This window comes from Hipposideros armiger, unplaced genomic scaffold, assembly GCF_001890085.2.
Source record: "Hipposideros armiger isolate ML-2016 unplaced genomic scaffold, ASM189008v1 scaffold_167, whole genome shotgun sequence".
Taxonomy (NCBI): domain Eukaryota; kingdom Metazoa; phylum Chordata; class Mammalia; order Chiroptera; family Hipposideridae; genus Hipposideros; species Hipposideros armiger.
The window spans coordinates 2,927,953-2,950,886 of NW_017731517.1; the positions used below are offsets into that span (position 1 = coordinate 2,927,953).

General features: G+C 43.2%; 1 protein-coding gene across 1 annotated transcript in view; it reads left to right on the forward strand.

The window, feature by feature from the left end:
* Positions 1 to 22,934, forward strand: part of LOC109387717 (alpha-actinin-2) — a 53,092-nt gene that overhangs the window by 20,125 nt on the left and 10,033 nt on the right. The window contains exons 2-10 of the mRNA XM_019651800.1: positions 1,906 to 2,020; positions 2,946 to 3,065; positions 4,302 to 4,388; positions 9,459 to 9,546; positions 11,145 to 11,223; positions 14,067 to 14,148; positions 18,120 to 18,205; positions 19,615 to 19,707; positions 21,424 to 21,654. Coding sequence (XP_019507345.1) covers positions 1,906 to 2,020; positions 2,946 to 3,065; positions 4,302 to 4,388; positions 9,459 to 9,546; positions 11,145 to 11,223; positions 14,067 to 14,148; positions 18,120 to 18,205; positions 19,615 to 19,707; positions 21,424 to 21,654 — 981 coding nt within the window. The remainder of the gene's footprint in view (positions 1 to 1,905; positions 2,021 to 2,945; positions 3,066 to 4,301; positions 4,389 to 9,458; positions 9,547 to 11,144; positions 11,224 to 14,066; positions 14,149 to 18,119; positions 18,206 to 19,614; positions 19,708 to 21,423; positions 21,655 to 22,934) is intronic.

Sequence of the window (22,934 nt, forward strand, 5' to 3'; positions counted from 1 at the left end):
GCTGCTCAGCTCGGGCTGACTCGAACCACTGTTGCTCAGAGCTCAAACTCTTGAGCGAGCTCTTAACCAACTGAGCCACTCAGCCGGCCCTTCTAGGTTATATTTTTTAAGTGGATGAAAAAAGCCAAGTGCGAAACAGTGTGTATACTATGATTTGTGTTCAAGGGACAAAAAAAAAGGTGTGTGTGTGTGTGTGTGTGTGTGTGTGTGTGTGTGTGTGTGTGTATTTATACATGTGTAGAACATCATTGAAGAGATACACAAAAAAACAAATCTCTGGGGCAGGGAACTGGGAACAAGGGTGAGAGGGAAGCTTTCACTCTAAGCCTTTTGTTCCCACTCGAATTGTGAATGAAGGACATGTATTATCTATTCAAAAAGCAAGCACATAATTCATATTTAAACAAATAAACAATAGACTCCTGTAATAATCTTAGCTTAAAAAATTTGATTACCTGGAGTAACACTGTCCAATAGAACCTTCTGCAACATCCAACACAGCAGCCGTGAGCCATGTGTGGCTTTTGAGCACTTGGAAGGTGGCTTTTGCAACTGAACAACTAAATTTTATAATTTCCTCTAATTTTCCTTAATTTACACTTAAATAGCCATGAATGGCTAGTGGCTTGCACATTGTCTGGGTGCAGATCTAGAATATGTGGCTTAGAGTCTCTCTTCTGTTTCTACCTAAGGCTTACATGTGTTTTAGGAGAAATAATTATCAGTGTAGGCTCTCAGGGTAAAAAAAAAAAAGTATTACTGCAAATCTAAGAAAATAACTACATTTTTTTTCTTGCGCTAGTACTTAATGCCATCACACATTTCTTGAAATAAGTGACTGTTAGTCAAATTTGGAAATCATCTTTATTACCCAGGAAAATCATTTTTATGGAAACCGTCTGCTGTCTTCCTTGGAAGCAGTCTATTTTTGAGAGGTTCATTTTCTGGTCTGTAACACAAGCCTATTTGTGCGTCTCCGCCCAGTGTAATGTACGGGCGCTTTGTTCTTGAGCCCAGCAGCTGTTGCGAGGCTAGGGGACAGTTTGAATTCTTAGCCAGCAGCTGCCAGGAGCGTTTCTAATCTGGTTTTGGCAGGAAATAGTGCACAAGTGGAAGCCAAGTTAAAAGAAGCTTGAAAAATAAACAGAATGACTCTGGATGCCACTTAATATATAGTCCATCTTTCCTGTGAAGTTCTCCCCGGTAACTTGTTAACAGCATCACTAAACAGTGAGCCCTCCCGGGCTGGTCTGTGTCTAATGTTTTTGAAACCCAGGGTCTATGCCAGTAGGCGGTCATATTACTACTACTATTATTATTTTTTTAGTGATTGATGATACTGCAAATTTGTTTAATTGATTTAGTTAGTTGTTTAAAGCTGTTGTTCATCCAGTGTAGCTCATTGTAGATAATTCATGGTGATGGGTACCACCTCCCCTTTCCACTACACAGAACTGCCCACCCTCTCCTCTAAAGTAAGACATTTGAACAATCTTTCAACATTATTATTCATCCATTCTGCAAGCTAGCTTATTTTTGTTGCATGCCGGGAATAAGCACATCCTGATTTAATCTATCTTCCCTACAAAGTAAGAAGTTTTCACAAGGTGAAGGCATAGGTGTAAATGTGGTACCTTTTCAAACAAGGCAAAAATTGCTCACATTGGTATACCAAAGAAATGATTTTTTTCTTTCTTTTTTTTTTTTTTTGGTCTCTAAAGAGGAAATTTTACTAAAATCTTACCTTAAGCCTCAAATCAGTCTTCCCACCCAATTTTGTGTCATGGTCCAAGGAGCTCCAGCCTCTTAGACTCCCCAGAATGAGTGAGATGTCACGTGTTGTCCCTGCTGAGGGGTCTGCCTGCTGGCGGGGCTGTGCTAAGCTGCGTGTGGTTCTCATTGCAGACATTCACTGCCTGGTGTAACTCCCACCTGAGGAAAGCTGGCACCCAGATTGAGAACATCGAGGAAGACTTCAGGAATGGCCTGAAGCTCATGCTGCTTTTAGAAGTCATCTCAGGTTGGTCTGAAGCATTTTCCATCGGTGTTGCCCACCTACCCTCTCTGCGTGTGGGCAGTACATCCGCCTCTATGTAAACATGACTGCATCACAGCTTCCCTTGGAACCTGGCTAGGCCAGAACATGGTATTATTGGCAAAGAAACCCTTTCAAAAAGCAATCTGCCTGGAGTTCTTTTTCTGTTTAAAAGGGCAAGAATTCTGTTTAAAATTGACTTATTAAAATAATGTTTATACCACGCACCTGGTAACAAAATAAGGAAAGAAAAAAATAACATTTATATGACTATCCACCATGCTGCCCTCTCCACTCTTAGTTTAGCTAGTGTGCATTCCAAAAATTGTCTATCATGTAAAAAAGCCAGTGTACATGCTGGCAAAACAATGGAAACAGGAGTTCAATCCCAGAGGGTTTATGCTTTGCCCTGAATATCAGTTGGCTGGTTTAGACTTTGGACTAGAGAGCGGGTCACCCTTGAAGAAGTGTGACTGGGAAGGCAGATGGCAAGTCTGCTGGGTCCATATATCTTCATAATCAGATGTCTGAGACGAGCCCTGGCAGCCACCTCTGTGATTTGAACTAGGATGCCCTGAGTTCGTCTGACAGCTAGTCAGCAACCCCAATGCTCCAGTGACTCCAAGTAGCTTCTGTCTTTACTCATTTGTAAGTTGGTTCATAGGCTGAAACGGACACTCCCAGCAGATCTGAAAAGCATATGGCCTTAGTAGCGTGGCTCCCCACCGGCCCATTTGATCTTGAAAGTTTTGCGGTTAATGTTCCCTCTGTCCTATGATTCAGGAACTGGGACACATCAGAAACATAACTATTTCCACTTAAGGAAAGCACGGACTCTGAATTTCAACATCTTGATTCTGCCTCAAGGGGTTGCTTTCTCTGTCTACACTGTTCCTTTTTTATCCAACAGGGGAAAGGCTGCCCAAACCTGACAGAGGAAAAATGCGATTCCACAAAATTGCCAATGTCAACAAAGCCTTGGATTATATAGCCAGCAAAGGCGTGAAACTGGTGTCCATCGGCGCTGAAGGTGAGCTGTGATGGGAATAACCCTGATACCACACTGACCTCAGGAGGGGCTGTGAGCCTGCACTGGATGTCAGGCTCTCCACTAGGCCCTGAGCACACAGAGATGAGGACAGATGTGTCATGAATGGCAGACCAGTCTCTAGGGGTATTTGTAAATAATAGAGTCAAATATAATGCCATCTTCATACCAATTATAGGAATGAGAAAGAACTTATACATCCCAATAACTCTTCATGAGAACTAATTGATAGGAAGGACGTGACCTCTTCCTTCTCTGAGGGAGATCGGGAGTCCTGGTGAGTTTGGCAGGAGCTGAGACAACCCTCCCTCTCACTATACACGACTGTGTCCATGAACCTGCCAACTGGGGAGCTGGAAGAGGGACCAGGATAAAGATGAGCCTATGTTCTCGGTATTTCATTATGGTGGTCGCTCATATCCACAGTTTCACTTTCTGCAGTGTCCATTACCCATGGTCAACCACAGTCTGAAAATATTAAATGGAAAATTTCAGAAATAAACAATTCATAAGTTTTCAATTGTGTGCCATTCTGAGTAGCATGATGAATTCTTGCACCATCTTGCTCCATCCCATCCGGGATGTGAATCACCCCTTTGTCCCTTGTACAGGCTGTCGATGCTTCCCGCCATCATGAACTTAGTAGCCATCTTGCTTACGAGATCTACTATCACTGTGCTTATGTCCAACTCACCCTTATTTAACTTAATTATGGCCCCAAAGCATAAGAATAGTGATGCTGGCAATTTGAATACGCCAAAAGAAGCCATAAAGAACTTCCTTTAAGTGAAAAAGTATGCATGTACAGGAAAAAAACATAGTATGTATGGGGTTCAATGCTATCAGTTTCAGGCATCCACTGGGGGTCCTGGAACATATGCCTTGTGGATAAGTGGGGGCAACTGTATTTAAAGTCTTAGCTCATCTAGTCTTTAAACTTTGGAAACTCATGGGTTGTTTTCATTGATGATGCATATGCAAGATTCGTGCTTATTATTAACTCAGAATTCATTTAAACTGGAGACATTTGGTTATGAATATCATATGTATAACTAGACACACTGTGACACTTACAAGAACATAAACTGGTCTTTCCATATATATTTTTTCCAATATCTCTGAAGTCAAAACTTACGGAAAACATAGCTTATAGGAAAACTTGATGTACTGATTATGTTATCTTTACACTAATGGGCTGTTGACTTTTCTTCCCTAAAGAAATTGTGGATGGCAATGTGAAAATGACGCTGGGCATGATCTGGACTATCATCCTCCGCTTCGCTATTCAGGACATTTCAGTGGAAGGTAAACGACATGGTTAAAACTCTGATTTTTATTAAGAGACTTAGAGTAACTTGTAAACTGAGCTTACAAATTAAAATTTGAAGATGGTTTTATAAAATTGAACAGTGACTTCCATGGTTGAATGAAAGGTACATAAGTTGGTTTTTCACAAGTTTTGTATTGCTCCAGGAAAAGACACAAGCAATACTCTTTCATTCATGGGGTTGGAATCACTTTGGAAAAGATGAGCTTATGTTCAGAACAGAAGTTGCTTTTTATTTATTTATTTTTTTATTGTTAAAGATTTTATTGGGGAATTGGGGGAGGGGAACAGTGCTGGGGAATTGGGGGAGGGGAACAGACAACTTGCTGTCCTTTTGTTCTTCAGTCTAGTTGTGGAGGACGTCGCTTCACTGGCCCATGTTGGTATTATCATTGCACTCTTCCCGGCTGAGGCAGTCACTCGCCAGCCATTGGACAGCCGCTCACGGTGGCTCACAGCAGCTCATGCTGGCTGCCAGCCTCTCATGGTAGCCCATGGCAACCCACTGCAGCCACTGCAGCCCCACTGCAGCCTATGCCATTGCTGGTAACTCACATCAGCCCAGCTCCAGGTTGAACTGTTGTTCACCATCTTAGCTGTAGAGGGCACAGTGCAACTGGCCCTCACATGGGATCCGAACCAGAGCCCTGCTGTTCAGAGCTGGTGTCCCAAGCCAACTCCTAACCAACGTGCCACTCAGCCAGCCCAGAAGTCGCTTTTTAAAATGAACATTTATTGAGCTTTCTTATTGCTTATTATACTAATATATTCACAAGTATAACAGAGTTCTTTAGACTTACAGCTGAAACATTGTTTTTTTCAGGTACAAAAAAAATAATCAAAATCCAAGGTTTTTTGCTCTTCCATTCTCTCTTTCTTCCCCCAGCCCCACTCTCCCTGTCTTTCTTCCCTTCCCTTCCTTCCTTCCTCCCTTCCTTCCTTTATTCCTTTCTTCCTTTCTTCCTCCCTCTCTTCCTTCCTTCTTTCTGCATAACAGCTGTTCTGTCATTGTAATAGAGTCCCAATCTTTGGTGCTACCACTGAAGATGAAAATCTTTAGACTTTTATGCCCACTGTACCCCTAAATATTTGAGCATTTATTCAGCACTTTTGAAAACTTCAAATCGACATTCTTAAAAAATTAGAACATTGCCTATTTAGCCCTCAAATCACATAATGTATAGCTGTAGAACATATTTAAAGGTGGTTTGAATTGTCCAGTTAGCCACCCTTAACTTTGTCACCTAACAGGTAACCAGGTACCTGAATGGTGAGGGGTTGGGGGCATTGTTTATAATTCTACCTGGGACAGAGTACCCTCTGACGTTGGCCTTTTTAAGTGATTTTAGTTACTAATCAACCAGGAAACATTAAAAATCAACAATTTGCCTGCTGTTGTACCCGATGATTGGAAGCTTACACTACTTGCCTGTAAGGAGTTTCTGATCCCCTTAGATTATTCCCTTCTAGCATTAAAGCTCCATTTATATGACCTAAAAATCAAACATATTATTTATTAAAACCGCAATAACTCAGGTTCAGAATGACAGCCAGCTTGAATTAATAAGTAGTCTGGGGCTGGCCGAGTGGCGTGACGCCAGAGGGCCCCTGTTTGGATCCCACATATGAGGGTCAGTGACACTGCTCTCTACAGCTAAGATGCTGAACAACAGCTCAACCTGGAGCTGGGCTGCCATGAGTCTCCGGCATTGGCATAGGCTGCAGCCCCTGCTGCAGTGGGTTGCCATGGCCTACTGTGAGTAGCCAGCAGCCAGTGTGAGCGACCAGCAGCCACCCTGGGTGGCCGTCCAGAAGCCGGCGACTGATCTGCCTCCCCCAGGAAGAGCGCAATGATGGTGCCAACTTGGGCCAGTGAAGCAACATCCTCCACAACTAAACTGAAGAACAAAAGGACAACAACTTGTCTGTTCCCATCCTCCAATTCCCCAATAAAAATCTTAAAAAAAAAAAAAAGTAGTCTGAATTTGAAAACCTCGTACAGTGTACTTTTATTAGAGTACACTCCTTTCATGCTAATGAAAAGAACAAGATGCTTCTTATATATTTATTAAAAAAGAGTAATTTATAATAATTTTATAAATTTGATATACTTCTAAATTTAAATATTTAAATAGTTGAACCCACCTTAAAATACAAATATTATTTTTAAACATGTTATTTACACTATTGAGTCTGCTAGAGTAGGAAATCCTTTTTTAGGTGAACTTGGCCTCAGGTTTTTTCTCATTGGTTACAAATTTCACATTGTAATGATATTAATGACTTATTTCATTTCAAGGATAGCTATGATCGTATTATTCATTAGAGAGTTTTCCCAAAATTATTACTAATAATTAGATAACCAAACCACAGTAGTTTCTAAAATATCACCATAAAAATATGTTAATCTGCTTTTTAGAAGATCAAGAAATTAAATACATTCAAAAGTGGTTAATTTCATGTAGCAAAGTGCCTAAATCTCTTCAAGCAGATCTTTCAATGGCCAACATAGTAGATGATGTTGGTTTGCTGACTTATATTGTTATTTGTTTTACTTTAGGGAGTCATTTCTTAACAACCTCACTTAACTTCTGTAAGTCTACAGTAAACTCATCTTAATTTGTTTTAATGATATATATATGGAGAAAAAGATGTTGTTATTACAAACTGAACCCTTTGAGGAGCCAGTCTCCTTCAACAGAATGATGGGTCTCTTCCAAGAAATAAATGAGAGATTAATATATCTGTTGGTGAGGGCAGTCCAGATGTAAGTACATGGGGTTCCTGGGTGCGTCATACATTTTTTTCACGATAAATGACACTACCTATTTATAGCATGCGTTTTACACCCCCATCAGGGGTTCTGTGTGTGGACGAGTGTGCGCCAAATGGCCACGTTTCAGCGTTCACTTTGCCCCTGCAGGGAGCCAGGTGTCCCACAGTCATGGATATACTTGGCTCAGGCTCGTTGACCTTTTGCTGAAAGCCCGGACGTGGGGATGGGAGTGTCATCTTTGATGAGAACAGCCAATGAAACAAGGAGAGAACTTTGTTCGACATTCATAGCCTAAGAGTGTTTAGACACAGGCAGATAGAAATTAGATGACACTCACAGACTTGTAAGTCTAACTTCAGTTGCAGTTGTAAGATTTCATGGATCTGCTTTACCTCTGTTTATTTTTCTAATCTGTTTCATTTAAACTTTATAAAATACAGCATTATTTCTTCCCGATGTACTTTTCCTTAGTACATTGGCCAGGACCCAAAGGCAGGCAGCTAAGTGTATAGTGCAACAACTAGGTATGGCGTTTCATATTTCCACATGTATACCAGTTAATATATTAATACAGCTTTAGAATTGTTAGTCTTTTTCATTAACAGGAATTTTCTAGGTAAGAGACATGAACAGGAATCATTCAAATGATTCTTGTAGCACATGACATTTTGGGGAGTGTGTTTACTTCAGCTGGGTTACGGGTCGAAGAAAAGTTCAAACTAGATTGATCAACTTAGATAAATAATTGCAGAATACTTACTTTGATTTGAAAAAGCCAACCTCAAGCCCTTACTAAGATGGAAGGTGAGAACCTAGTGTTACCTAAGAGTCTACATGTTTACAGGGGCTTTCAGAATTGTTAACAGTTCAATTAGGCAGGATTCTGGGTCCTGTTAGTGGCTTTGAGGAGCTGTTTGGTGTATGTAAGTGTTTGGTGTCTTTCAGCAGTAAGTGCCATGATAGCGTTAGAAGCTCTGGCTGCCATAACAAAGCACCAGGCTGAGTGGCTTAAACAACAGAAATGTATTTCTCACACTTGTGGAGGATGGAAGTTCAAGGTCAGGGTGTCAGTGTGGCTGGTTTCTGCTGAAGGCCCTCTGTTGGCTTGTAGATGGCCTCCTTCTTGCTGTGTCCTCATATGACAGAGAGAGACAGAGAGAGACAGAGAGAGAGAGAGAGAGAGAGAGAGAGAGAGAGAGAGACAGAGAGACAGAGAGACAGAGAGAGACAGAGAGTGTGTGCGCCCGTACATGCAAGCTCTCTAGTGCTTCTTATAAGGGCAGTAATCCCATCATGATCTCATATAACCTTAATTGCCTCTTGAAGGCTCCATCTCTAAAAACCATCATGCCGGGGGTTAGGGCTTCAACATAGGAATTTTTTTGGGAAACAAACATTCAGTCCATAACAGAAGTGCAAAAGATTCGTGCGTGGACGTGCACGGGAAGTGCCTGTGGAGGGTTAAGTGGGGGGAGCTGGAGATGGCAGAGAGAGCCTTTGGGCCAAAGCGCCTAGGAGACACCTGTGCTGGAGAAGGGGAAGGGAAGGCTTGGGGACAAAGAGTCTCATTCTGCAGTGCTGTCTCCAGGCCACATCAGCCAGGCCGATTGGGGGTCCTGCTGCCTAAGTTGCTCTCAGAGGAGCCCCACATGGGGCAGGAATGTGCCTTTCCTTGAGCAGCCTGTGTCTGGAGCAGCCTGAGGAGGTGTGGCCCCTGAGGAGTGGAGGGGTGGACTCAGAGGGTGGCCTCTGGGACGCCAGCACCTGCACTGTGCTCCCAGCAGCAGCTTCTTGGTACCACAGGGAGTGGCTGGTTTTTTAACTTGGTCAAAACTCAAGTGGCCAAACTTGAAATGTACCAATAAAAGCTTTTAAGTATTATGAAATCTCTAGGTAAAAGAATAAATTGGAGACACAGTGGCCCTTGTGAATTCCATTTACCTAAGAATATAAATTATAAATGAAGTGAGTGACAGGTTCGTTAAGTCATAAACTACACACATTTTAAAATTTTTTATAAGAAAGGTAAGTTACCAATAACCCTGATGTCGGTTTTATATTTATTGTCATAACGTGCAGTTGCCTTTTTGAGTCTGTTAAGCATCATCAGAAGTCCGTTACTGGGCGCAAGGTTCCAGCCCCCATCCACTTGCCGAAACTACGAGGAGAGATGATGCATTAGGTGGCTGGTCCCCTGGGAACAGTGACCAAAGTTGGGTGAATGGAGTGGTGAGCGTTTCCCTGTGGACACTTTTCTTGGCTGTCATTCCAGAAACCTCTGCCAAAGAAGGCTTGCTGCTGTGGTGTCAGAGGAAAACCGCTCCTTATAGAAATGTCAACATTCAGAACTTCCACACCAGGTGAGCACCAGGGCCCTGGGGTCCTTCCCTCCTCGTGAGAATCGTGGGGCGGAGGGAACCATGTCTGTTTATACTGTTTCCTGCTCCTGTTGGTGGCAGGAGTAAGGCCATCGAATTTTTGGTGCTTAAAGTCTCTCAGGGAAAGCGTGTGCGGAAGGTCCAGGATGCTGGTGGAACAGCCCTGCATTTACCAGTGAATATCATGAGGCACCAGGACGGGTGGTCAGAATGAGACTGTGTGAGAAGGCGCCTTCCCGAGTCCGTCACCTCGCACTGGGAGATGGCGGCAAGGAATGGCTCCTAGTGGGAAGCAGGGGCTGTAGCGGAGTCTGATACCCCCTGTCCTAGCGACACCCTGCTCCCTCTGTCCCAGAATCGGCTTTTTGTGCTGGAATTCAAGAGACGTAGGGAAATCATATTAGAAAAATTAGAGGAACGTGAATGAATGAAATCCAGATGTCATCTGAGAGCATGATTTTGTAACTTGCTTTGGTCTCCTTTCTCAGGCAGATCCTCCGCCATTATTAGAGGAGTGGTTTAGTTTTTCAGCCTCTGGATGGTGGGTCACTTCTGAATATAAATGGGGGCCACCACCATGGAGAATGAGAATGAAGAATAAGGATGAGACACAACAGAAACTTGGGGCGGTTCTTTTGGGGGAACAGATGCCAGGTGCCAGGCACTGAGCCTTGAGTTTACAGAGGTGAGAGGCCTCCCGTGTCCCTCTGACACGGTCTGCAGGGTGACAGGACCCAGTGTAGAACGTCAGAGGTCCCAGACGTGCTTTCCACTCACCTTCTTGCTAGTGGCCCTGGGTTCCCTTCTCCTCCTGGCCCTTTGAGGAACAGAACTCCCACCCCCAGCCTTCAGGTGACACACTGGTCACCACAGAGGCGCCCATGCCAGGGGTTGTCTAAGGAACAGTTAGCACCGGTGTCTCTGGGGAGGCAGACTGGAAACCCACATCCTCCCTGCTGAGCCCCTCAGGTACCTACATGCATGTCTTTGTCTTTAAAAAAAAAAAATAGTAACCTTATGATGAAAGACAGAGGGTGCCCGGGATCTCCAAGAGCGGCTTTTTAAGTGTGTGAGAACACTTGGAGGGAAGTGTGTTCTGGACATTTCAGGGTAGGCGTCCTTCTGTAGGCAGACTCTGGGGAGAGGTCCAGAATGGAGATTGGAGAGGAGAGGGAGGAGGCAGTCGGGATTGGAGGGACAGTGGCAGAGGAGAAAGCGGGGCAGCAGCTGAGAGGCGCCTTCCCTCCAGTCACTGCCAGCTCTCCCAGCACAGACCCAGACTGGGCAGGAGGAGGGAGGAAGCCCAGGGAAAGTGAGCGTGAAGCTCAGAACCGAAGTGGACAGCAAGGGGGTGGCAGTCCTCCTCAGACCTGAAGACAGGTATTCAAGGAAGGGGCTTCAAGATCACTGTGTGAGGTTGGGAGGAAGGTGCACGGAAGGGGCCTTTCCTGCCCGAAGTCACACGGGAGGGAGTGAGGGGCCACGCCGCCCACATTTCAGGCCAGCGTGTGAGCAGCGCAGACCCTGCTGCTGCTCTCTCTGCATTAACACATGTTCCTGTTCTTCTCGACATTGTGCAGCTGGAAGGATGGCCTTGGGCTCTGTGCGCTCATCCACAGACACCGGCCCGACCTCATCGACTACTCAAAGCTTAACAAGGTTGTTCTGGGGCCTGGCATGCTGCGTCCTGCCCGCCCCCAGCATGTCGTCCTGAAAATGAGCACATCAGCACTAAACTCTGCAAACACACAGCCCCCCAGCTGGCCTGCCACACGATGCAGATGGGCAGGGTATCAGGAAATGCTTACCTGTCACAACAAGGGCGGGGCAGGACCTAACACCAGTCACCCTGTTGCCCAAATTAAGCTACTGTTTATTGATTGGGCTTGATATACTGTGAAGGCTTTATGTATATTTGTTACAGACTTTACTTTTCTCGATTGTAAATATGAGAAGAGAAGCAAATATATATATATATACATATATATATATATATGTATATATATATATATATATTTTTTTTTTTGGAGGATGAAGAAAGGTTTAAATCCTCTCACTCAGCCTTCTTTCTCCAGTCTCTTTGCCTTTTTGAAGGACTTAGTTGCAGACATAGCTACTCAGAACTGATTCATTTGTTTCTCACACACAGGGCACTTCATAATGATCTCACTGTTGGTATAAGATATTAGTTATACCCTAGAAAAGAAATTTGGGGATTTTGTTTTTTTCTCCTTTCCGAAAATTCAACTTAGAAAATTATAATTCTCCCTTTAAGCTTAAGCTTTAGGGTGCTTAAGTTTCAAATCGTTTTCAAATTCTTCCTTTAAAAGTAGTTTGAAAATGTCATCTCTGCTGGAAAAAAAGAACTCCATGCCTTGTGCATCTTGTGGCAGACAGTCTGGGCTGCCTTAGACGTAATGGTGTGGGAAGATTTAAGACCGAGGGCCTTGCCCCCACCCACGGTCCTCCAAGTGGCACTAGGGCACATTTCTCGGGCTGCTGGTGTGCTTAGCTGGCCCTTCACATCATGTTGCTGTGTTTGGCTGGAACCCACACCTGCATGATGCCCTCACCTGTGTGGCACGGATGGTTGTTGGACGGCGTCCTGGCTTTCACCACCTTGTTAGCTGTCACCTGCTTACTGGCCTGTCTCCACTGACCACAGGGCAGCACGTGCAGAATTTGCTTGTATCCTGAGATGGGTATCACAGCTCTGCGATGGAAGGTAGCCTAAGAACGGAGCACCCAGAATTTCTCAACTTTTCAAAGTGTATATTCCCTTATCCCTGATTTTGAAATGTTTCAAACATACAGACAGTGTATATATTTTTTTCAATTAATCTTTATCTCATTTGCAAAATGAGGGGATTGTACTCGATAGACCTAGTTTCACAAAAAGTTTATAATGGTCAGTTTTTATTACAAAAGGTCAACAGACCTATGGTAATTGGCCATCTATGATGGGTGAGAAAGTGATGATGCTTACATAGCTCTAGATAAGACAGTGTTATAAATAAAGGCATATATGTTTATTATATGTATGAATATATTGTTATATATTATATATATTAATATGATATGCATATATGTACATTAATATTAACGCATATATTAGTAAGTATATATTATATATTATACATACTCATTCAATCTTCATAATGTACATTAAATATAATGCACCTATAAAGTAGGAATTATATCCCAGTTTTACAGATGAAGAAAGTGAGGAATTCAGTAATCTGCTCAAGGTTACATGGCCAGTTGCTGAGCCAAGAAAACCCTTTATGGCCACATTTTATCTCTAAGTTTCAGTCTAAATGAAATAACGTTCACAAAGTCTCAGAATCATTACTCTCCATTTTTAATGCTGAATTTTTTCTTATAAATTAAAAACAAAGAGTAGGAAATGTCCACGTAGGACTCCCTCTGCTTTCAATGAAATGCTTCTATGATTTGTTTAACAACATTTAGTTCAAAATCTTTTTGCCTGAAGTAATTATATGCTCTGTGAGGCCAGGAAGCTTACTTTGGTTTCTTCACTGAGTACTATGAATACGTTTTTGAAGCCTGCACTTTTAAAATGTTTCACCATATTAAAAGCATTGTGTTCATTGCAAAGCATTGCAGTTTCTAAAATGTTTAAGAGGCTTTGATGTTAAAATTCATTAAAGTCATCCCTGGACTAATACTACTTTTCATTTTGATTTTTCTTTCTTACATCCCCCCATCCTAGATTCATAACTATCGATCTCTTTGGTGGATCAAAACAAAAAATATTAAATAAGTCTTTTAGTTTTTCAGTATTTCAGTTATACACCTATGGGTAAATTTATTTTGTTGCATTACATATACTTAACCAGTTTTACAGTGGCAGGTAAACATAATCTTAAGAATTTCTTAACAAGTTTCATTTAAAATTGCAAGTTTTTGTAATTTCTTCTGGTCTTTAACATCCAGAAACATGATTTTTGCTCTTTGGGCCATTCTGTCACATTCCTCAGTGACCTGACACTTCCACCTGGCAGCACCTTCTCTTTACCCCTTTGCTTTCTCACATTTAAGACAAGGGTGCTGAACTAAATATTCTCCATGGGCACCTTCCAGATCTTGAAAATGTATGCTTCATGATTTCATTTGGAATTATTCACATTTTGTTATTACTAGAGTTGAAAATAAGCTCTGACATATTCAGGGTGTTCGTTCCTGTTCAAAGAAAATATCTGACGCCATTCCCCCCACCTGCAGAGCCTTTGTTCTCATAAACCTTTGTTTAGATTTTTATGAATTGCGTTGTGCATGGATTGTGTGGTTTTCGCATCATTTTTGACGTTTTTTCTAAATGTTTGAAGTGAATAGGAAACGATAAGCAAGAAAATTATTTATACTGTTATGGTTTTGTGTGACTGGGAAGTTCTCTTCCCCGAAGTGAGGTATATAGAAAGCATCCATATGTCCTGCTCAAAAATACATTTTTAAAAACTGCTTGTGCTGTTTTCATGCAGGATGACCCAGTAGGAAATATTAACCTGGCCATGGAAATTGCAGAGAAACATCTGGATATTCCCAAAATGTTGGATGCTGAAGGTGAGACAAACATTGTGTTACTGACTCTTATAAAGTCTATGGACCACATAAACTGTGGCCATGCATGGGGATTTGCAAAACTTTATAGTCAAGTTACATCTTAAGAATTCATGATTCCTCAATGAGTATTAGAAGAGTTCATGTGTAGCTTGTTCATAAATTATTTTTCTCCTTTTTTTTTTTTTTAAATCCTGCACACAAACAAGCCAGCAAAGTTATAGTGAAAGGATTTGGTAAAAGGTTCAGCTTTGGCAAAGAAACAGAAAGCTTTGTTTGTGGTTTTCAAAGAAAACTTCCTATTTTAATTTTTTAACAACATAAAGTAATTTCCCTACCACATAGAGACAAGTTTAGTGTAGAAATCTTTTTGTGAAATGCTTAAGACTCCACAAGGAAAAAAGTCCTTCCTTCCAACTAGAAGTTAGGGAATCAAAATATAGAATATAGAATATCAGCCATCAGTGTACGTCTTGAACTTGCACATTTCATTTCTAATTCGTCTAAATTAAATTTAGTTTAGTTAGGTCTGAAAGAACTTCTCAGTATTTTGCAGCATCATTCATGCTGGGAAATAGTTTCAAATGCATTTTATGCCCTTGATATGTGATGAATTCATGAGCTGTACCTATGGCACACCATTTAAAGCACAAATGTGGAGACCATTCATTCATTTCATTTCTTCATGATTCACTTATCACTGAACAGACATTTATTGAGCACTTACTGTGAACAAGACCCTCTGCTAGGTAACCGCAGGGGATAAGATGTGTAAGGAAGAGTCCGGACCTCAAGGAACTTGCATTACACTGTTTGTTGTGAATATCAGTCCCTAATGGTCTGTTACTTCCACTAATTAGCATTGTTTGGAATAGCAAAGAGCTTGATTATAATTAGTAGCCAACTTTCTTTCCACCTTATTTTTGGTGATTGCATTACAGCTTCTGTAACAAATTACCACCAACTAGCTGGCTTGAAACAACAGAAACTTATTTTCTTATAGTTCTGTAGGCTATAGTTAAAACTAAGATGTTGGCAGGAGTGTGCCCTCTCTGAAGCTTCCAGGAAAGCGTGCTTCCTGGCTGCTTACAACTCCGTGAAGCCCCAGGCCTTCCCTGGCTTATGGCAGCATCGCTGTAATCTCTGACTGTCTTTACATGGCCATCTGCCCTCTGGGTCTGTCTCTGTGTCTCTTTCCCTTTTCTTATGAGGACACCAGTCATATCAGATGAAGGGCCCTCTCTACTCTAGCACCACTTCATCTTAACTTGAACATCTGCAAAAGCCCGCTACTTTCAAATAAGGTTACATTCACAGGTACCAGGGGGGTAGGGCCTCAGCATATCTTTTGGGGGCCACAATTCAACCCATAACATTGATCTTTCAATTAGGATTTTAATATTGCCCACTTATTAATTTAACCATCTATCAAACACCTATATTACTGGTGTTAACACTTGAATACACTCTTCAGAATTCTACTTATGGTTTCTCCAAAACTCTTTAGAGGGAGAAAGTCAATAAAACCATGAAGTAGCAACATAGAAAAGTTCCTTTCTCTTTTTCTTCATCTATCCTCTCTACATTTGCATTTGTGTGTTCTCTCCTTTGATGTTTCCATGCGGTAAATAATTACCCAGAGTTGACTCACTTGAATTAATTACTAAGATACTAAGAAGAAGAGAAAACTGGTGACATTTAATAAATTCATCTTCCAGTTCATTAATGCCTCCAGTTCATTAATGAATATACTACAATTCAGGGCAAGTTCAAGGTTACCATCGTTATAGCTCTGGCCTACTGACATTTTTCTTGGTTCTTAGGTTTCTCCTTGGTCTCTGAACCCTGGTTGGGGCACGTATCCATTCTGTTTATCCTTTGCAGTGGATGGGATGTCTTAGCTTTCTATTCATTTCCTCCTCCCTGTGACACATGGTTCAGAGAAACGCTCACACACTATGTTATTTTCTTTGTAGAGTAATTTCTCATAAGAACCTTCTGACTGATGAGGGTGTGGGGTACACTGTGACCTGTCTACCTACTCCGCAGATCTCCGCCATGTTACCCTTCGTATCTTTGGTGATGACATTTGGACTTACCATCACCACAGCATCATGTTAACTTTTCTTATTCCTGCCACCCTTTTATTTTCCTGTCATACCCTGCTCTCCTCCTCTCAGATTGCTAATCCCTCTTGTCAAATCCTTGCCTTCCTACCTGCTGCTGTTGACCTGACTTCCTGTCATGTGTGTTGGTCTCTGAACCCTACGTGGGAATTTTTGAGCATCTAATTGGATCTGTGGTAAAAACTGGTGACACACTGCATCATCTTAACTCTCTTCATGCTTTTAAAAGGCTATGAAAGCTGCTTCTGTGTTTTCCTCCACAAACCGTTTTTTGAGGTGGCCACCAGGTTAGATTTGTGGGTGCATATGTCATGTGTGGACTGCAGAGGGGGTCTCAGTTGACCCCTGGGCCACCATGTGTACAGCGACAGAAAGTCTCTGGGAGTGTGTACTGTTGTGTGCGTCCTTTCGAATCCTGGAGGGCATGGACACGACTGAGTTCTGAGCTAGCCATGCCCTTCTCTTTGGCAATTCTTTTATTTCTGCTGGCAGTTCTCAAAAGTACCCTGAGGAACGACTTTGCAGGTGACTTCTTTGATTAGACCCAAAGTGTTCACCACATAAACGTGTGGGGGTGGCAAGGAAGATTCATTCCTCTGACTTCTCTGAGGTGGCACTCAGTAGGAGCCTGGTGGGGTTAGAACACTGGAGCAGTTAACCTTCTTTTCTCCACACAGATTTAGTAAACACTGCCAGACCCGACGAGCAAGCCATAATGACTTATGTCTCCTGTTACTATCATGCTTTTGCTGGTGCACAGAAGGTGAGGATGTAAAACGTGAGTCACCACTCACCCCTCACCTTCTGTGTCTTAATTTTTTTTTTCAGTCGTTTTTCTCTCTCCTTTTTTTTCCCCTTTCCTCCAAGTAAGGAGACCTGTCTGGTTCTGAGGAGGCAGTCGTGTGTCTTTTTTAGTCTCCTTCGAAACTTACTTTCTGTCCACGCACCAGTGTGCTGTTCATGTTTGTTTTCCAGAAGATTCCATACTGTTACACAATCCCACATCCTTTCTATTAATACCCTCTGGAAACCAAATGACTAGGTTTCACTTTAGGGAGCTACAAGGTGTCTTTTTAACTTCATTCTGCCTAGTGACTGAGCTGAGTTTAAAGTTAAAAAGGCAAAAAGTGGTTGTTGCCAATGTGGAGGAAGAAAGGACGTGCGTCATGTGGTTCTGTTTTCTCTCTTCCTGCTGGCTAATTTGGCAGCTACTACAAATGGTAGCAAGAACCATAATGTGTACAAGCTGTGTGGCTCCTTCTCTTTAGCTGTTTTGTCACTCCTGATGATTTCTGTATATGGCACGGTAAGTATGTATAGAAGGCATTACAAGACATGCTTCTCCAGTGGCTTTCATCTTCACACAAGCAGGCTGTTTACGGGGCAGAAAGATGACAGCTATGTGGTGGGGGCGTGCAGAAGCACCAGGAGAGATGGGGCACTGGGTCTCTGCTGCGATTCCCAGCATCTCGCAAAGTGACATCTGTCACTCAGAGCAGAAGTGGCAGATGACCTGATACGGTCAAGAGGACGTGGGCCCCATAAGTCATTAGAAGTGGAAGTGAGCTCTGACATGCAGCACATGGGCTCCCATATTAATGCCTTGACTGCACTTTTAAGAGCCTATCAAGGGTGGGGGAGGAAAAAAGCCTTCATTTGATTATTTAAGAAATGAGCTGGTGCAAATCGTTCTATTCATGGACCATCACAATAGGTTCAGAATTGTGGGCCCAAGAAACACACAGAAAATCGACCGGAGAAAACCAATTTGTTCTTCCCTTTGTTCACCCTGGTTTCTGCTCTTCATGTGTGAGTGTGTGTTTTCTGTGCTGTTTTTCCCTCCCTCAGACATTGTGAACACCCCCAAACCGGATGAGAGGGCCATCATGACGTACGTGTCCTGTTTCTACCATGCTTTCGCGGGCGCGGAGCAGGTACCCAACACGCGTCGTCGGGGGCTGTGCTGCTCCGCATGGGTGTCGTGTGTGTGTGTGTGTGTGCGCGCTTCACATCTTACCTTGGAATCCAAGTGTTTTGTGATGACCTAATATGGAAAGTCCCAAACTGTGAATACTTTTTTTTTTTTTTAACAGTTTTAACTTTAGGCAGTTCCCAAAGTGTTTTTGTTTTTTTTTCTCTCTCTCTCTCTTTCCTTCTAAGATGTTGCTTTCATTTCATTGGTAAATTGTAGGAAACATTTGTGCTTTAGGAAAAAACAGGTGCCATGAACATTGAGCCACATTCATTGAGCAGTAAGGAGAAATTCACCAAGGAGAACAAGTGCCTTCCAGTGCCCTGGTTCTCCTCTGCCTAGAAATTGCTGGTCAGTGATTTCTTCTGACATCTTTCAAGACTAATCTTATTTTAAGTGAAATAGGGAAAGGATAACAGTTGTTAAAACCTCAAAGAAAAAAATCACATTCCTTAAGACAAAGAGCCCGAGGAAAATTGTGGGTGAATGTCCTTTTTTCTCCATATTCATCTGTTTCTGTCTCTTGCCCCTTCACGTATCTCTACTTGGAGAACCCTGCTAGAGTGGGACGGACAAAGGATGTATCATGACTGTGGTCTCTCTAAGACCATCACCAGCAAATGATGATAACCAGAAATCAGCTCATATTAGGGCTTTAGAGGTGAGGCTTTGGGACAGGCTGTAGCCTGGAAGCCCAGACAAGAAAGTTGCTTTTCTTGATTCATCCGGTGACCATGGTTCCGGCACTTGGCCACTCTGGGTCCGAGTTTCCCTGCACAAAATGATGATAGAGAAGGAATACCTCACCAACTTCCAATGCAGGTTAAACAAAGTCTTAAATCAAGTTCATCTCTGAGGAAGGACCCCATCTAGCAAGTTCTACGTATTTACTTCAGGAGACGCCTTCCATGAACTCAGTACAATGACATGTGTTCGGGACCCCATCATTTTTGCTTTGGTTCCTAAAGGCTAATGTTATTTAGAGAGTTCTCACCCTAGAGACCTGAGGTCAGAGAGTGCTCACATGGACATTCAGGGACCTGAGATTTTGGTTTCCTTGATTCATACATTTCTGTTACTAACTTGCTTGCTGTTTTACAGAGCTTGTGTTTTAGACTAATGGTCTCTCCCTGTTGTTCCCTACAGTATATTCAGCCTGCCGTGTAAGTCTGTGTGAAAACTGTCAAAAAGGTGTGAAATGATTCATAGTATTTAACAGACACACCCTCACTTTTATCCCACCCTAACCTGGAATCTGCACCACGTACGGCACGCCATCTCCCCGCTCCCTTCTCATGCCCACCATGTTCCGTTTCGTGTATGCGCATCCCTGTCGACAGAGCTGTCCTGTTTACCTATTGTGTTTTACAGGCTGAGACAGCGGCTAACAGGATATGTAAGGTTCTTGCTGTGAATCAAGAGAATGAGAGGCTGATGGAAGAATATGAAAGGCTAGCAAGTGAGGTAAAGGAAACAGTGCCCCCCAGCCCTGTCCACACCCACCCAGAGGGTGAGGCGCAGAGGGTGATCACGGATTGTCAGTGTTGTTTTCTTTGCATTTTTCATCTCAGATGAAATAAAAGTAGGGAACTGTAGTTGAACTCAGAGGTGGTTCATCTTGCAGCAACATAATGATTGGCACAGAGGTAACCCTGATGGTCTTTCCAACCATCCCAAAGCGTACAGGTAGTTTGCATGTTTAAGAAGTAGAATGTGATTTTATTCTCAGTCTGGCACCTCGAGGGTTGGGTTCCCCTAGATGACATGGCACTATGTGTTTTTTTCCTGCTTCACTGGCTGCGGACACCATATAGGCTGCTCCCCATGTTCAGAAGCCTTGTCCACAGTGACCCAGCTCCAAGGAGCTTGCCCAGCCTGTGTGAGGCGTGACTCAGCCTGTGTGTATAAATATCTAGCAGGAAATACAGGAAGGCAGAGCCCTCCGTCCAGATGCTTGCGCATGAGTTTCCGTGATGCCTTCCTACAGCTGGTCAGCCAGGTTCTCGGTTAGAATAGCACTTTCCATGTTGTTCTTTTGTTCTTATTTTAGCATCAATAGGAACTCAGCGGTCTCATCATGGCCACTAGAGTGTTTTCCCCACACAAGCTACGATCTGAGTGAGGCCCATGGCCACGTCCTCTTTAAATGGAGCTCAAGCCCAGTCACACGTATATGAGACCAAATAATTTTTGCCCTGACTTAATTTAGCTGATATTTGGTCTGTTCTGGGAAAGGTATGAGGACACTTGGAATAAATCTTACCAAGAAGTCGTCTATATGCATCCAGTCTAACAATGCTGAGTTTATATTTTCACACTGTTGCTGCGGGGAGAGTCCATTTGGTCTCCTTGTTTAATGTCTGTGATCAGCTTTAGAAGCGCGACCAGTACTGGAGGACTCTGGTCCTCAGTAATTATATCCTTCCTTTTCCTCCTCAGACCCTCAGGCTGTGGGCACATCACCATTTAAATTAATTTTTATTCTTACCTGTTGTCAACTTGTAAGTGATCAAAGTGTAAATTATTTGTGGCTTTTTAGTAGGTCATTTTTAAGACTTTGGTGGCAATTCAAGAAAATATACTTTGTCCTTAGGAATTCACTCCCATTCTCACTTGCATCGTGTGGATTTCCTTGAACGTGAGCTATCAAATTAAAATACACTGTGGCGTTGAGTCAGTCCCAGATTTACAATGCATTTGTCTAGTAAATAAATTCATTAGATTGGAGCTTGTTTACCATACAAATACATTTTAAGTTAAACCCGATTTTTTGCTGATTTTATTACACTACATTCCGCCACGTCAGGTGGGGTGTTTTTTGTTTTTTGTTTTGTTTTTGTTTTTTTTCATTTGAAAGCTCCATCCAGCATTTGTCTGCTAATGTCTGGTCCCCAAGTTTCCTGTAAATGTCACATTTTTGTAAAACATGACTCGTGCTGACTCTAAGTTTTCGACCTGCATATGGTGTTGTTGGGGTGATTGCTGGTGGCCGTGGGTAGACACTGATGATTTCATCTGTGCACAGAGGTGCCTTTCCTCTCCTTTTAGTCAGGTTATTTTACTTCTGTAGTTCTAGGAGCATTAGGTTATTCCATTCCAAATTGTTAAGTGCCTCTGTTTTTTAACTAACGTGGGCAGTTGGCTGGTGTTTTCAGCAGTACTTGTGTGTTTTGGGAACAGCTTTTGGAATGGATTCGCCGCACGATCCCCTGGCTGGAGAACCGGGCCCCCGAGAAAACCATGCAGGCCATGCAGAAGAAGCTGGAGGACTTCCGGGATTACCGTCGGAAGCACAAGCCCCCGAAGGTGCAGGAGAAGTGCCAGCTGGAGATCAACTTCAACACCCTGCAGACCAAGCTTAGGATCAGCAACCGGCCCGCCTTCATGCCCTCCGAGGGCAAGATGGTGTCGGTGAGTGGCCCAGGGCCAGGAGCCCCTCTTTTTGTAAAGTCTCTTTCCTATGGGCTGCTGAGAAGGAGGCATTGCTTCTGTAGTCTTCTCAGTTTATGGACATAATTTGGGCCCTGCAACCACTTCATCCTTGGTATTTCCTCCTGACCGCCATGCAGCTCTTGACTCCTTACTGCACTGGCATGGTGCCTTGTAGACAGACAGCAAGGCCTTAATAAATTCCGAGGACGGGCCCTTGTCCTCTCCTCCCCGCCTTACAATTGGCCGCATCTTTCCATCAAGTTGACCAGCATCTACAGCAAGTGTCCTGTGTTCCCTGCTGTCACGACACACCCATTCCTCCTTCTCCAGGGCTCAGTCCTGCATTTACCGCCCTCTCTTTCCATCATCAGTTCCTTCCTCTCTACTGAACCACTCGCACCAGCACACACAAGTTCTCTAGAACCTGCCAAACAAAAGACCTGTGATTCCACATCTTCCTGTCACAACTGTCCTGTTTCTTGGCTCCCCTTCACAGCAGAACGTCTATAAAGAGGTCCTTACGGGACTGATTTTCAGGAGCTTTCTGCTCCTCTGCTTCTTTTATTCTTCTTCCTGCAGTGAACTGGCTTCTGTCCCCCTCCCCTGAGACTGTTCTCACCAAAGTCAACAGCAACTGTGTTGACGGTCCAACCAGTCATCACTTCTGTTGTTCTCTGTAGCTTCAAGCCCTCTCACCGTCACCTCCTTCCTGAAGCTCCTACCGCTCTTGAACTTACTGTTTTCTTCCATCCTCACCAATGAGTCCTTCCAGCGGCTGCTTGAAGCTTTGCCTCCTCTGCCCAGTCTGTAGATGGATGCCCCTGGCTTCGTGCTCACCCTCTTTTCTGTCCTTACACCCTCCGGGTGATCTCGCCCAGGCCCGTGGCTCTAACCACCACCTAAATGCTGATGCCTCCCAAATTTTAATCTCCAGCTCTGACTTCTCCTGAATTCCAGGTTCATGTATCCACTTGGATGTCTCAAAAGCATCTCAGACCTAACATATCCGAGAGTCCCCCGCAGTGTTCTCTTCTTAGTAAATGGCATCACCACCCTCTTGTTACTAAAGCTCCAAACCCAGGTGTTACCACTGACCCTCTCTTTCTGTCACTTATTTCATCTAGTTCCTTGGCCAGTTCCATTGGCTCTACTTCCAAATTATATCTTAAATCTGTGCCCTTCTAGCTACTCCACTGCCATTGCCCTATGCCAGGCCACCATCCTCTCTCCTCAGACCCTGCAGTAACACTCTCACTGGC